Source organism: Leucoraja erinacea, chromosome 19 (genome assembly GCF_028641065.1).
Source record: "Leucoraja erinacea ecotype New England chromosome 19, Leri_hhj_1, whole genome shotgun sequence".
NCBI lineage: Eukaryota > Metazoa > Chordata > Chondrichthyes > Rajiformes > Rajidae > Leucoraja > Leucoraja erinaceus.
In genome coordinates this window covers 20,061,710-20,076,658 of record NC_073395.1, presented here as the reverse complement: position 1 = coordinate 20,076,658, position 14,949 = coordinate 20,061,710, and the positions used below count along the sequence as shown (strand labels likewise).

At 46.1% G+C, this 14,949-nt stretch overlaps 1 protein-coding gene across 5 annotated transcripts in view; it reads left to right on the top strand.

The window, feature by feature from the left end:
* Window positions 1-14,949, top strand: part of syt1a (synaptotagmin Ia) — a 214,160-nt gene that overhangs the window by 89,693 nt on the left and 109,518 nt on the right. For 3 of the 5 annotated variants that reach the window (XM_055650555.1, XM_055650556.1, XM_055650557.1), the window contains one exon: window positions 1,984-2,155. Coding sequence is in view for 2 of the 5 variants with exons in the window: in XM_055650554.1 (XP_055506529.1) it covers window positions 11,680-11,708 (29 nt within the window). In the remaining 3 variants the exon portion in view is untranslated. Of the gene's footprint in view, window positions 1-1,983; window positions 2,156-11,664; window positions 11,709-14,949 lie in introns of those variants that run through there. The other 2 variants (XM_055650554.1, XM_055650552.1) reach the window with 1 other exon arrangement.

Below are 14,949 nucleotides of genomic sequence, written 5' to 3'. Positions count from 1 at the left end.
AAGTAGACAGGTACATGGATAGAATAGGTTTAGAGGGATATGGGCCAAACCCAGACAGGTGGGACTAATGTAGATGGGACATATTGATCGGTGTGGACAAGTTGGTGCCAAAGGCCCTGTATCCACACTGTATGGCTATGACTCTCTCTCTATGAGTAAGTGACAAAGGCTAGAGGTGAAAAGGAGACAAAGGGTGTCAGTAAAATGTAGACATGTAACTGCAGATGTTGGTTTACAAAAACAGTAGGAAGGAGTTGTGAGGTGTTGAACTTATACATCAAAATGTGGTGAAAATGAGAAGCTAGTGTGACTTGGGTGGGGGAAGGATAGAGAGAGAGGGAATGCCGGGGCTACCTGAAGTTAGAGAAATCAATATTCATACCACTGGGCTGTAAGCTGCTCACTGCTACCCTCAGGAAGAAGGTACAGGAGACTGAGAACCGTGACCTCCAGGTTCAAGAATAGCTTCTCCCCATCAACCAACCAGAACAACCCTAACCACAGCCCTGCCTTAGCAACAACCAAAGATCCTTGGCAACAACTACCATGGACCTTGTTTAGGTTGCACTAGGTATTGCAGTTTGCACTATTATGGTCTAGTTACCTGGTGCTACTGATAATTTATTGTATCATTGTATACATTTAGTTGTGTTGTTGTATTAATATGCCCGTAAAGCTGCAACTAGTAAGAATTTCATTATTCCTTTCTCAGTACATATGACGATGGGGAGAAGGCAGGCACAGGTTATTGATTGGGGACGATCAGCCATGATCACAATGAATGGCGGTGCTGGCTCGAAGGGCCAAATGGCCTCCTATAACCACCTTTTTACCTATAACCACCTATCACTTCAGATAAACACAAAATGCTGGAGTAATTCAGCGGGTCAGGCAGCATCTCTGGAGAAACAGAATGGGTGATGTTTCGGGTTGGGACCTTTCTTCAGACTTTGTCTTCAATCTGAAGATGGATCCCAACCTGAAACGTTACCTATCCATTTTCTTCAGAGCTGCTGCCTGACCTGCTGAGTTAAGCAGTGCTGGCACGAAGGGCCGAATGGACTCCTCCTGCACCTATTTTCTATGTTTCTATCATCCATGCTTTATTCATCCATTTCTAATTATATTTTGGCCTTGAATTGGATCATGTGGACTATGGCGGCACAAGGAATTGCAGATGCTGGAATCATGAGCAAAACACAAAGCGCTGGAGAAAATCAACAGGTCCGGCAACATCTGTGGAGGGAAATGGACAAGATACATTTCGAGCTGGGAAAAGGCCACAAAGTGCTGGCGTAACTCAACAGATGCAACGCAGAAACAGGCCATTCTGCCCACCGAGTCTGCACAGACCAGCAATCCTTGCACACTGACATTAGGGACAATTTACAATTTTTAACAAATCCAATTAACCTACTAACTTGCATGTCTTTGGAGTATGGGAGGAGATCAGAGATCCTGAAGAAAACCCACGCAGGCCACAGAGAGAACGTACAAACTCCGTAATGACAGCACCTGTAGATAGGATCGAACCTGGGTCTCTGGCGCTGTAAGGCAACAACTCTACCACTGAGCCACCCTACAGTAATGTTTCGGGTCAGGACCCTTCTTCAGACAAGGATGTCTGATAAGATTCAATGCCAAAATGCAGGCATCTGCAAACAAACAGCATATTTTTACTGAAGGTTTGGGGCAGGAAAGAAGGAATTTCATGAATAATTGATAAATAGACTAATTGCTACTTAATTCACCTTATGTTGTGCAAAATAGTTTGACTAAATTGGTGACTGTCAACCAGGTAGATGGATTTTAAACAATCTGAGCAAGTCAGATGAATATTGCGTATAATGTGTTTGTGTGTCAATGGCAAATTTGAACAATAAAAACATCAATTATCCTCTCAAGTTGTCAGTGTTATACTCTTTGTGGGTCACGGCTACTGTGAAACCTCTGTTTTATTAATGCATTTTTTACAAATTGCAGCAAATCATCACAGACATCAACACAGCCCGAATAAATGGGCTCTGCCTGACTGCATTTGAAGTGACTCCCAATCAGCCACAACCCATAGCAAACCAGATTGGGACCGAACTCCACACCGCTTCAAAAGTCATCAATTCAGGAGGGTTTATTTTCCCTCAAAAACAAGCCTCAGGTAAGAATTTTAACACCTATCTCAAACTTTGCTGAAACTATTTGTGTGTAGTGAGTTGCTTTCAAGGGCAGTTCCTTCATGTAAACGCCAGTGGCCATTTTGTATTCCCCTGTGATAAGGTTCACTGATGAATGTGGAGCGTTAAAGGAAAACTAGAGACAGAACTCTCACCTTTATTGTGCTTCCTGCCTATTCTTGATGTCCTGAAGCACTTTGTAGTCAGTGAAGTGCTTTACCATTTGATGTGCGGTCGATGATTTGATGGGAAAATGCTGGCAGCCATTTTGCACGCATCAGGATCCCAAAACCATCAACTTGATTCTGCCCAGGGTGGTCCTGCATTGATTGAGAAATAAACATTGGATACTTAAAGGTTTCATATTTCATATTGTGACATGGACATTTTTGCCCATCGAGTCTGTGCCAGTTCACTGCAATCTCATTTATTGCATCAATGGGGCCTTTACTGCCACATGTGCAAAGTGCAAACACACAGTGAAATTATTTTCTTACAGTCCAGTAGAGTATTGCCATATGTAAGCACACCCCTGATTAGCAAGTGTACAGAAATAGTCTACTGAGACCGCGTGCAAGAGGCGCCATTTATTGACGCCATTTCCAAAGTCCAGTCTGTGCTCCAATTCTTATGAGTGATGCCTGTCCCAGGCTGCTGCGGGCCTACGGGCATCGACTTTCTTGAACGCCACGCCCCTCTACTCGCCCATCCACCTTTGTGTCCCGGGGGCACCTCCCGCAGCCGACTTTGAGGGCTCGGTAGGCCAGACCCCGGTTCCCTCTCCTCCCACCGGCCTTGCCCCTCGCCCGTCGCATCCATTGTCATCACTGGCTCCCTCCTCCTGGTCTCTGGTCTTCAGGGGATGAGCAGGGGCCGGATCAGGGGGCTCCCCCTTCCAAGTTGCGGCCCGCCAGGTCTTGCTTCCAGCCGTGAAAGGGCCGCAGCCCTCTGGAGGAATCGTGCGCAGTGAAGTAACGGCACGGAAATAGGTTCTTCGGCCCATCTCATTCATACCCACCAAGGCTGCCTAACCAAGCTGGTGCCATTAGACTGTACCTGACCCTTGCAAACCTTTCCTATCCATCCAATTTTCCCTGTAACACTCCCGTCAAGGACCAAATTCCACCATTCATCAACAAATTAGCGGAATTCAGCGTGTCAGGCAGCATCTCTGGAGAACATGGATAGGCAACGTTTCGGGTCGGGTCACTTCTTCAGCCCTACTGTGGACAGAGTTTAGTTTGGTTTATTGTCACCTGTACCGAGGTACAGTGAAAAGCCTTTTAGTTGCGTGCTAAACAGTTAGCGGAAAGACTAGACATGATTAAAATCAAGCCGTCCACAGTGTACAGATACAGGATAAAGGGACTGAAGTTTAGAGCAAGGTAACGTCCGATTAAAGATAGTCGGACGGTCTCTAATAAGATGGATGGTAGGTCAGGAACACACTCTAATTGGTGATAGGATGGTTCTGTTTAGACTCTAGACATTAGAGATACAGTGTGGAAACATGCCTTGAAATTAGATTTTTACCAAAATCCACTTTCAAAAACAAAGCAGTCTTGGCATGAAATCAAGGTGTAGGAGCAAATCAATCATTATGAATTAGAGGGGAGTCTTTTCCTTTAAGCAACAACCTCATCCCAATTCAGGCTTCTTTATTTTTTATCTTTCACTGTTTGAAGGTTCAGTGAGATTAGAGTTTAATTTAGTTTTGAGATACAGCACGGAAACAGGCCCTTCGGCCCAACAAATCCACGCCGACCAGCGATCACCCTGTACACTAACACTGTTCCACCCAGTAGAGACAATTTCACAACTTACCAAAGCCAATTAACCTACAAACCTGTACGTCTTCAGAGTGTGGAGGAAATTGAAGCAATTGGAGAAAACGCACGCTGTCACAAGGAGATCATACAAACTCCTTACAGACAGCACCCACAGTCAGGATCGAACCCACTTCTCTGACGTTGTAAGGCAGCCACTCCACCACTGAGCCACTGTGCTGCCCAAGCTGTTCCCATCAACATTCCCATTATCATTCTCATCAACTATTAAATTCCTGCACTCATCAACACATTAGTGATAACAGTGGGAAAGGCAGCATCTCTGGAGAACATAGATGGGTGATGTTCTTCCCCCTGGACAGAGTATAGGTGCTTTGTAAAATGGCCACACTGTGTAAAATGGATAATTGGCCCATGTCCTATCATCCAGCTTTCCTCTTATCAAAGATAATTTGTTATCTTCGAATACTTGGCAGAGAGTGCAACGATTCTCATTCTCTGCAATACAAAATGAGGGTTATTTCCGAGTCACCTGGAAATTGAAGGCAAAGATTCTGTAATTTGCAACAAATTGAGACTAATTCAGCAGAGCAGGCTTGTGCTGTTTAGATGAGAGTTGGAAAAATGTTCAAGAAATCTAAAGTCAAAAATCCTGCGGTCTTCGCGATAATACTCAACCTCATAACGCACATGAATATTGTGAAGAAAGGGTCGTGACCCAAAAAGTGACCTATCCATGTCCTCCACAGATGCTGCCTGACCCACTGAGTTACACCAGAACTATGTGTGTTGCTCAATATTCCTGTCATCCCATCACGCCTGTGTTATATATCATTAAATATTGAGCACCAAAGCACCAAAGCAGGTCCTCTGACCGAACTCGCCCAATCCGACCTAGCTGCTCCATCTAAGATAGACCCACTTGTCTGAGTTTGGCTCATATCCTTCTAAGCCTTTCCTATCCATGTACATGTCCAAGTGTCTTTAAAATGTTTTTTTACACCTACCTGAACCGTCTCCTCTGGCACCTCGTTCTGCATGTGAAAAAGTTGCCCCTCGGATTATTAATCCCTCTTTCCTTAAACCTCTGCCTGTGGTTCTTGATTCCCCTATTCTGGGTAAAATACTCTGTGCATTCACCCTAACAATTGCCCTTATGATTTTATACACCTCTAAAAGATCACCCCGCAACCTCCTGCGCTCCAAGGAATAATGTCCCCGCCTGCTCAACCCCTCTCTATAGTTCAGGCCCTCGTGTCCTAGCAACAACATCGTAAATCTCTTTCCAGCTCAATGTCATCTTTATTCTAGCAGGGTGAACAAAACTAAATGCAATACCTCAAATGCAATACGCCTCACCAACGTCTTGGACAACTGTAGCCAGTTAGTACCCACGATATGGTTATTTGTGTCATGCTAAATTACACATGGGTTAAACACAGTGGCACAGCGGTAGAGTTGCTGCATTATGGCGCCAGAGATCCGGATTCGATCCTGACTACGGGCGCTGTCTACACGGAGTTTGTATATTCTCCTTATGACTGCGTGGGTTTTCTCCGGGTGCTCCGGTTTCCTCCCACATGCAGGTTTGTAGGTTAATTGGCTTCTATAAATTGTAAATTGTTCCTCGTGTATAGGATAGTGCTAGCGTAAAGGGTGATGGCTGGTTGGCATGGACTTGGTGGGCCGAAGGGCCTGTTTCTGCACTTTCTAAAAATCGAAAGGATATAACTTTAACGTAAGAGGGACAAAATTTAAAGGAGATGTGTAGGATAGGTTTTCTACACGGGTGGGTGCCTGGTATGCGTTGTCAGGGCTGGTGGTGGAGGCAGATATGATAGTGCCGTTTGAGAGGCTTTTAGATAGGCACATACATATGCAGGGAATGGAGGGAAATGGATCACGTGCAGGCAGAGATCAGTTTAACTTGGCATCATGTTTGGCACAGACATTGTGGGCCGATGGGCCTGAGGGAAATGGACAGCCGACATTTCGGGTCAAGATGCTACTTCAGACCCGAAACGTCGTCTGTACATTCCCTCCACAGATGCTGCCTGACCGCTGAGTTCCTCCAGCACGTAGTGTTTTGTTCACATTTTCTAAGTAGTTTGTTTTTGATCAAGAGATTTTGAGTGGACAATCTTTTTTAATCGCCTGTCGACAAGAATTAGTACTCAGTTGCCGCCGTGCTTGCATTTTGTGTGATGTGATTCGCATTAATGTTGGGGACTTTACCTCAATCAGGCCCGGAAGCTGTGGTTAATGGAAGTGTCTGATGGAAAATAGGGAGATAGAAATTCTTGGCAGCCAAAGTGTGGAAGTGTAACTGATGGTAATTGAGAATGATATACTGTTAAATTAAACTTGAAAAGTCCGTGTTGGATGAAAATGTGCTACCAAGTACAGGAAGCTAACAAGTCCTTTCTGACCAATAATATGACCTCAGTTGTCGTCTCCCGGGCACCATCCCTGTGCTGGGCAATTACATAGAACATAGAACAGTACAGCAGTGGGTAGCACAGCGGCACAGCGGTAGAGTTGCTGCCTCATAGTGCCAGAGTTCAATCCTGACTGCGAGTGAGTTCTGTGCGGAGTTTGTACGTTCGCCCTGTGACTGCGTGGGTTTTCTCCGAGTTCTCCGGTTTCCTCTCACACCCCTAAATATGTGCAGGTTCGTAGAAATTAGGTTGAAATTTTGTAGCAGTTTGGCTTTGGTAAAAATTGTAAATTGTTCCTAGTGTGTAGGATAGTGCTAGTGTACGGGGGTGACTGCTGGTCGGCACGGAGGCGAGGTGGGCCAAAGGGCCCGTTTCCACGTTGTATCTCTAAAGTCTACAGGACGACAGGAACAGGCCCACAATGTTTGTGCCAAGTTAAACTAATCTGCTATGCCTGGAAGGTTATGTGGTTACGTAAAATTGGAGAATTGTGGCACGGGCGCAGTCGTAGAATTGCTGTCTTACAGCACCAGAGATCTGGGTTCGATCCTGACTACGGGTGCTGGCTGTGCAGAGTGTGTACGTTCTCCCTGTGACCTCGTGGGCTTTCATCAGGTCGAGAGTCATGCGTAGATCTGACTGAGCAAGGGTGGATCAGAAAAATAAGGAGCTGTAGATACTGGGATCTTGAGCAAAACACAACATTGCCAGGGGGACCCAGCGAGTCAGGCGTTATCTGTAGAGAGAAGGGACAGGTGACATTTCAGGCCAGGACCCTTCCTCAAGGTTGAGATCCTTCTTCAGACTGACGGTAGGGGGCAGAAAGCTGTAAGAGAGGGGTGGGGGCAGGACTAAACCTGGCAAGTGATGGGTGGATACAGGTGAGGTGGGGTTTGATTTGCAGATGGGTGGTGCAAGTGACAAAGGCTGGAAGAAAAAGATGTCAGATAATGATGCAAGTGGAGGAGCAAAATATAAAGCTGGAGGGAGGAATGTGAGTGGGATGGGCGAGAGGGGAAATAATAGGGAAATGGGGAGCTCGGGTTTGGGAGATAACCATACAGAGGAGGGGAAAGAACATTAATAAATGAAACAGATTTTTACAGTAAGGGACACAAAATGCTGGAGTAACTCAGCTAGACATTAGGGATAATTTACAGAAGCCATGTGGAACGTTCTGCCAGGGCTGGTGTTGGAGGCAGATGCGTTAGTGGTGTTTAAGCAACATCTAGTAGGAAGAGATAGATACAAACTGCTGGAGTAACTCAGCAGGTCAGGCAGCATCGCTGGAGAAAATGGATAGGTGACATTTTGGGTCGGGACCTTCTCTCTGGCTGGATTGTCCATCCCTTTTTAGCCCTGAACCAAATAAATAGTTAATCACATTGGAATCAGATCGAGACGAGACATGGGTAAGATTTACTTTTTTGTAAGCCTGACTGATTTTTTTCAACAACCCAGTAATTTCCTTGCCATCTTTACTGATTTATTTGGTTTAGGGGAATGTAAATTCCACAGCTACCATCTGGAGACTCAAGCCCTTGTCTTTCAATCAATGGTCCAGGATTCTGGCTGCAAGTCCACTGGCATAAGCCATATGTTACTGTGTTTGAATCCTTTCCACATAGAGCAGCACAGTACAGGAGCAGGCCCTATGACCGACAATGTCCGTGCCGAACATGATGGGAAATTAATCTAATCTCCTCTGCCTGTACGTGATCCATATCCCTCCATTCCCTGCATATCCATCTAAAAGCATCTTAAACACAATTTGCAAGCACGGTGACAGCTAAGTGCTAATTTTTGTCGACAATCGATGGAAAAAGATTGCCCACTCAAAATCTTGTGATCAAACACTAACTACTTAGAAAACGTGAACACGGGAGGAACTCGGCGGGTCAGGCAGCATATGTGGAGGGAATGGACGTTTCGAATCTGGAGTAGGGTCCCGACTGAAAATGCGGCCTCTCTATTTCCCTCAACGGCGACTGGCCCTTCGGCCCACAATGTCCCTGCCGAGCATGATCCAATTTCTCCAAAATCATCTTATACATTACTGTCGTATGTGCCTCCACCCCCACATGGCAGCATGTTCCACGCACCCACCATTGTAGTGCAACCAAAAATACAGTCCATAGTTTAGTTTATGTTATTGTCATGTGTATCGAGGTACAGTGAAAAGCTTTTTGTTGCATGTTATCCAGTCAGTGGAGAGACCATACATGATTACAATTGAGCCGTCCACAGTGTACAGATACAGGATAAAGGGAATCCGTTTAGTGCAAGATTAAATCCAGTAAAGTCTGATTAAAGATAGTCCAAGGGGTCTTCTATGAGGTAGGTGGTGGCCCAGGACCGCTCTCTAGTTGGTGATAGGATGCTTCCTGTTAAATCTCCCCCCCCCCCTCACCTTAAACCTATGGTTTTCAATTCCCCGACCCCGGGGAGTAAGGATGAGCTAAGGATGGTGAGAGTAAGGAGATGTTTAAAATCTGACTCCAGCAATCCCTGCGGATTAGCGGGACGTTTATATCGGGGAGTGAACAGGAAACAGCTTGGAGTGCGTCAAATGCTGGGCGTTTAGAAGCAGGAGCACAGGAGACTTTGTACAAATTTACTGCAGGAGAAAATGGAAATGAGTGTTTATTTTAGTTACAAGAGTACTTGGGGATTAAGCTCCATCAAGCACATCTATTGAGTTGATTAATTTGCATGGTGGCGGTGAATCAGTGTGGAACAGGACCCCGGCTGATTTTAGCTCATCCTCTTTCAATGGGTGTATTGTGAGGCCGCTGAAGAGACAAGGCTGATTCCACAGCGAGAACCCGCTTAACAAAGCAACTTCCAACCAGGCAGATTATTTTTACATAGTTCGCCCTCGCTCCCAGCTTTTGTTCTTCTCTATCGTAAATTCATGTCATAGGAACAGAATGAGGCCATTCAGCCCATCGAGTCACAGTTTAAGAATGAGGAGTAGGCCATTTAGGACTGTGACGAGGAAAAACATTTTCACCCAGAGAATTGTGAATCTGTAGAACTCTCTGTCACAGAAGGCAGAAGAGGTCGATTCACTGGATGTTTTCAAGAGAGTTAGAATTAGCTCTTAGGGCCAAAGGAATCAAGGGCTATGGGGAAAAAGGCCGGAACGGGTTACTGATTTTAGATGATCAGCCATGAACATATTGAATGGTGGCGCTGGCTGGAAGGGCCAAATGGCCTTCAACTGCACCTTTTTCCTTTGTTTCTATGTGTCTACTCCGCCATTCAAGCATTGGTGATCTATTACTGGTGAACATGCACTTGTCAATGACTCCATGATACCCCCCCCAACAATGATTGGGTTGAAATATGGGGAGTAACTATCCAAATTGGGTTCATGAATTCATAAATTCGTAAGTAACAGGAGCTGAATGGCTGAATTAGGCCATTTGGCCCATCGAGTCTACTCCACCATTCTATCATGGCTTATCTATCTTTCCCTCTCAACCCCAATCTCCTGCCTTCTCCCCATAACTTCTAATGTTCTAATCAAAAATCTGTCAATCTCCTCCTTGAAACAACCCAATGACTTGGCCTCCACTGTCATCTGTGGCAATGAATTCCACAGATTCACCACCCTCTGATTAAATAAATTCCTCCTCATCTCCTTTCTAAAGGAACATCCGTTTAATTCTGTGGCTGAGTGGCGGAAGGATGACACAGAAGATATTTGCACCAATTCATCTCCGTTGACCAGAGAATGGAGTCACCCTTCCTTTGACTCACCTGGTCTGATCCACGTGTAATTGTGGCTAAGGTTCCTTCAGAGGAGATGTGTAAATCTGTGCTGCTGTTGACATGAGATTCTGGTTATCTGGTTTACCAGAACACTGCCTGGATTAGAGGGTTTCAGCTTCAAGGAAAGTTTAGTTCAGAGGTACATCGTGGAATCAGCCCAACCGAGTCTGCATCGACCAACGATCCCCGCATATTAACACTACCCTACAAAGAGGGACAATTTTACATTTATACCAAGGAGAGGTTGAATAGGTGGTATAAACATGGATTGTTTTCTCTGGGACAGCAGAGGTTGTGGGAATGCCTGAGAGAAGTATATAAAATTATGAGAGACATCAAAAAGGTAGACAGTCAGAACCTTGTTCCCAGGGTGTAAATACCCAACACTAGAGGGCACAGCTATGAGGTGAGAGGGTCAAAGTTGAAAGGAGATGTGTGAGGCAAGTTTTATATACAGAGGGTGGTGGAATACGCTGCCAGGGGTGGTGGTGGAGGCAGATACAACAGTGGAGTTTAAAAGGCGTTGATATAAGCACATGGATATAGACAATAGACAATAGGTGCAGGAGTAGGCCATTCAGCCCTTTGAGCCAGCACCGCCATTCAATGTGATCATGGCTGATCAGTACACCATTCCTGCCTTCTCTCCATATCCCTTGACTTAGCAATCTTCAAGAGCCCTTTCAAGCTCTCTCTTTAAAGTATCCAGAGAACAGGCCTCCACCGCCCTCTGAGGCAGAGAATTCCACAGACTCACAACTCTCTGTGTGAAAAAGTGTTTCCTCAACCCCGTTCTAAATGCCTTACCCCTTATTCTTAAAAGGAATGGAGGGATATGGATCGCGTACAGGCAGAGGAGATGGGTTTAGCTTGGTATGATGTACAGCACAGACATTGTGGGCCGAAGGGCCTGTTCCTGTGCTGTTCTGTTCAATGAACCAAGTTTTCTTGCACTAGTATTGTTTTTTCTTTACTGAATTTTTTAAATTTATTATGTTATCTATGAGTACTGTGTATACAGGTCTGCAAAGCTGCAGCAAGTAAGAGTTTCATTGTTCCGTTGTCGGTACATGTGACAAATAATCACTCTGGACTCGTGACTCTTGATGGGGAATGGCCAGATTGAATCCTATACTAGTTAGACAGTGAAGTGTTGTCCATTATTTGTAACCTTTCCTAATCCCGTGCCGTTAAGCAGCCTAACAATGCGTGAGGACAGATCCTGTGTTAAACTGTGTTAAAAGTGTAGAAAATCATGAGGGGGATACATAGGGTGCATGCACAGAGTCTTTTACCCAGAGTAGGGGTATCAAGAAGCAGAGGACTTAATTTTAAGGTGAGAGGGAGAAGATTTCATGCCCTGAGGGGCACCTTTTTGACACATAGGGCGGTGAGTGTATGGAACGAGCTGCCAGAGGAGGTGGTTGAGGCAGGTACATTAATAACATTAATAACATTTTACGTATACAGGAAAGGTTTAGAGAGATATGGGCCACCTATGGACGAATGTTGATGGAACATCTTGGTCGGCATGGGTGAGTGGGGCCGAAGGGCCTGTTTTGGTGCTACGTTGTGATGTATTACTCTACAGTATTTAATGAGAAAGTATGGCATGATGGGATGAAATGAATATTGAGCAAAATACAAAGTGCTGGAGTAAGTCAGCGAGTCAGGCAGCATCTCTGGAGGACAGGAATGGCTGATGTTTCGGGTCGGAACCCTTCTGGGGTTCTTCGAGCCTGGCGGTGCAGGCTCGAAGGGCCGAATGGCCTACTCCTGCACCTATTTTCTATGTTTCTATGCATCTGTGGAGGACATGCCTAGGTGACATTCATGGCCAGCTGGGACTAGTGTAGATGAGGTATCTTGGTCGGCTTGGGCAAGTTGGACCGTAAGGCCCTTTACCGTACTGATGGACTCCATGGCTATAACTGCAACAGCGTTACTCAATCCTGAGTGCCTGAAGTTTTAAAAATAAGTCACAGCATTACACTGTGATTTTTAGCTACATCTTGAGACCAGAAGGGTCTCGACACGTCACCTATTCCTTCTCTCCAGAGATGCTGCCTGTCCCGCTGAGTTACTCCAGCTTTTTGTGAGCATCTCTGAGGAAAATCAGTCTGAAGTCCTTTCCCACCTAGTTAATATCCCATTAGTTGCTGCCTTTTGTAAATCAGGCCCGTTGCCGTGGCAACGCTTAAGGAGCAAACTCAGTTTACAAGTATATCTAAAAATAACACAATAAATAGATGTCGGGTTGTACATTTGTCATTTTGGACAGGTTGCTGTTTCATATTAAGCCTTTGGATGAAAGAGGATGAAGGGTTGATTTGCTATTTCCTTGCTACACAGCACTAATCCTAAAGTATTTTAAACCCCCAACCTGTCTCCTTAAATCCACCAGCTGTATGTTATTGTTCGTGGATCAGTACCCAGTGTGCAGAGATGACTGTAGAGCCAACACCTTCCCAGCGAGCCACTCAGCTCTGAGTCGTGCCTCGTTCAGTTCCAAATAAGTATTACTGACAAGCTAACATAAGAGCTAATTTTTCCTTTAATTTCAGGAAGAGATTTATACCAAAATTGAAGTAGACTGAGTCTTCCGGCTAAGATAGACACCAAATGCTGGAGTAACACAGCGGGTCAGGCAGCACCTCTGGAGAAAATGAATAGGTCGTAACTCTTCTTCAGACAATTGGAAGATTCGGCAGTTAATCTGAGATACATGGATGTTGGCCATTTTATCTGACCTTTTGAACTGAAGAAGGGTTTCGACCAGAAACGTCACCTATTCCCTTTGTCCAGAGATGCTGCCTCACCCGCTCAGCTACTCCAGCATTTTGTGTCTCTCCCCAATAGGCGTAAGCTGCTTCATAATTTGCAGTCAGTGTCCAAGTGAGTGTCGCACCCGTGTGCATTTTCCGTTTAAGAGACCCCTCACAAAGCATCCATCCTCAGAAATGCCCTCAAAACATTCCACGTAGAACTGAGGATAAATTGAAGAGAGACTTGATAGAAGTGTACAAAATTATATGTGGCGTTGATGGGGTAAACAGTCCGAACCTTATTCCCAGGGTGGAACTGTCAAAGATGCAACATTATGAGGCAGAGATAGGGTAGATAATTAAATCCTTTCCCCAGGGTGTTGTCTGTATGGAGTTTGCACGTTCTCCCTGTGACCGCGTGGGTTTTCCTCTGGTTTTCCGGCTTTCTCCCATACTCCAAGGACATGGGCATTTGTAGGTTAATTGGCTTTGGTAAAATTGTAAATTGTCCGGTGGGCGGCGCGACTCTCGTCAGCAGCGGCCTCTGCAGCCTGTCCGCGTTTTATTATTTTCTGTCTATGTTTTTATGTAGTTTTTGTTATTTTTTGTTGGGGTGTGTGTGTGGGGGGGGGGGGTGGGGGGGGGTGTGGGTGGGGGTGGGGTGGGAGGGAGGGGGGGGGGAAACTTTCAAATCTCTCCCTGCACGGGAGACCCGACCTTTTCTCGTTGGGTCTCCGTTATCGTTCGGGCTGCAATGAGGAGCGGCCTCCAACAAGAAGAGACCGGGGACTCTGGTGCCGACGACTCAACTCACCGTCGCGGAGCTGGCCGAGTCCGGAGCGGGTGGAGCAGTGGAGGAGCGCTGCTGCTGCTGCTGCTGCGGCCCGACCGGAGAGTCGGAGGCTTCAACTGCAGGTCTGTGGACGGCGGCACCGGGAGCCCGCGGGTCCCTGGAGCGAGACCGCTTTTCAGGGCTCTCGCAACGGCGACTTCTCCCGCCCGAGTTGCGGGGTCGAAGAGCTCCTGGAGCGGGGTCTGACATCACCGCCCCGCGCGGCTTGGAATGGCCGCGGGACTCTGCGAGCGCACGCCGGGGGCTCTAACACCAAGGCCCGGTGTGCGACCTCGCACCACCCGGCGTGGCTTTAATGGCCGCGGGACAATCGCCATCGCCAGCCGGGGGCTTTGACTTTGACTCTGACATGGGGGGGGGGGGGGGGGAGAGTGCAGTGGAGAGATAAGTTTATTTGGCCTTCCATCACAGCAATGTGATGGATGTTTATGTAAATTATGTTGTGTCTTGGGTCTATTTGTTTGTAATGTATGGCTGCAGAAACGGCATTTCGTTTGGACCTCAAGGGGTCCAAATGACAATTAAATGTATCTTGTATCTTGTAGTGCATTGGATAGTGCTAGTGTATGGGGTTATTGATGGTCGGCATAGACTTGGTGGGCCAAAGGGCCTGTTACTGTGCTGTATCTCTAAAGTAAAGAACAGTTTATTCCCAACTATAATCAGGCAACTGAGGAATCCTCTCATCATCTAGAGTGCGGTCCTGACCTGCCATCTACCTCAATGGAGATCCTAGATGTATCTTCAATCAGACTTTATCAGACTTCATTGTAGTCATGTACTGTATAATCTCTTTGATGGCTTGATAGCACACAAACAAAAGCTTATCACTGTACCTCGGTACACACGACCATAATAAACTGAACTACATTGTGATGTTAACTCTGCTGCAATTGGGTTAAACCCGGGCAAATGGAAAATGCCTGAGCTGGTAGTTTGGAATGTTTCCGGCGAGCTGGGATTCGAGGCAGGGATCTTTTCGGTCTTGCCCAAGGCATGGTTTGTAGAACTTCCTCAGAACTATTAGCTCTGTCTCTGATGCAGCGGCTAAAGCGTTCTGGCACCCTTCCCATCGTTCTTCACACGAGCACAGTCTCCATCTCAGAATTAGCTCTCCATATGCCTGCACACAGTTGGAACTGCATCTATCAGCTTGTG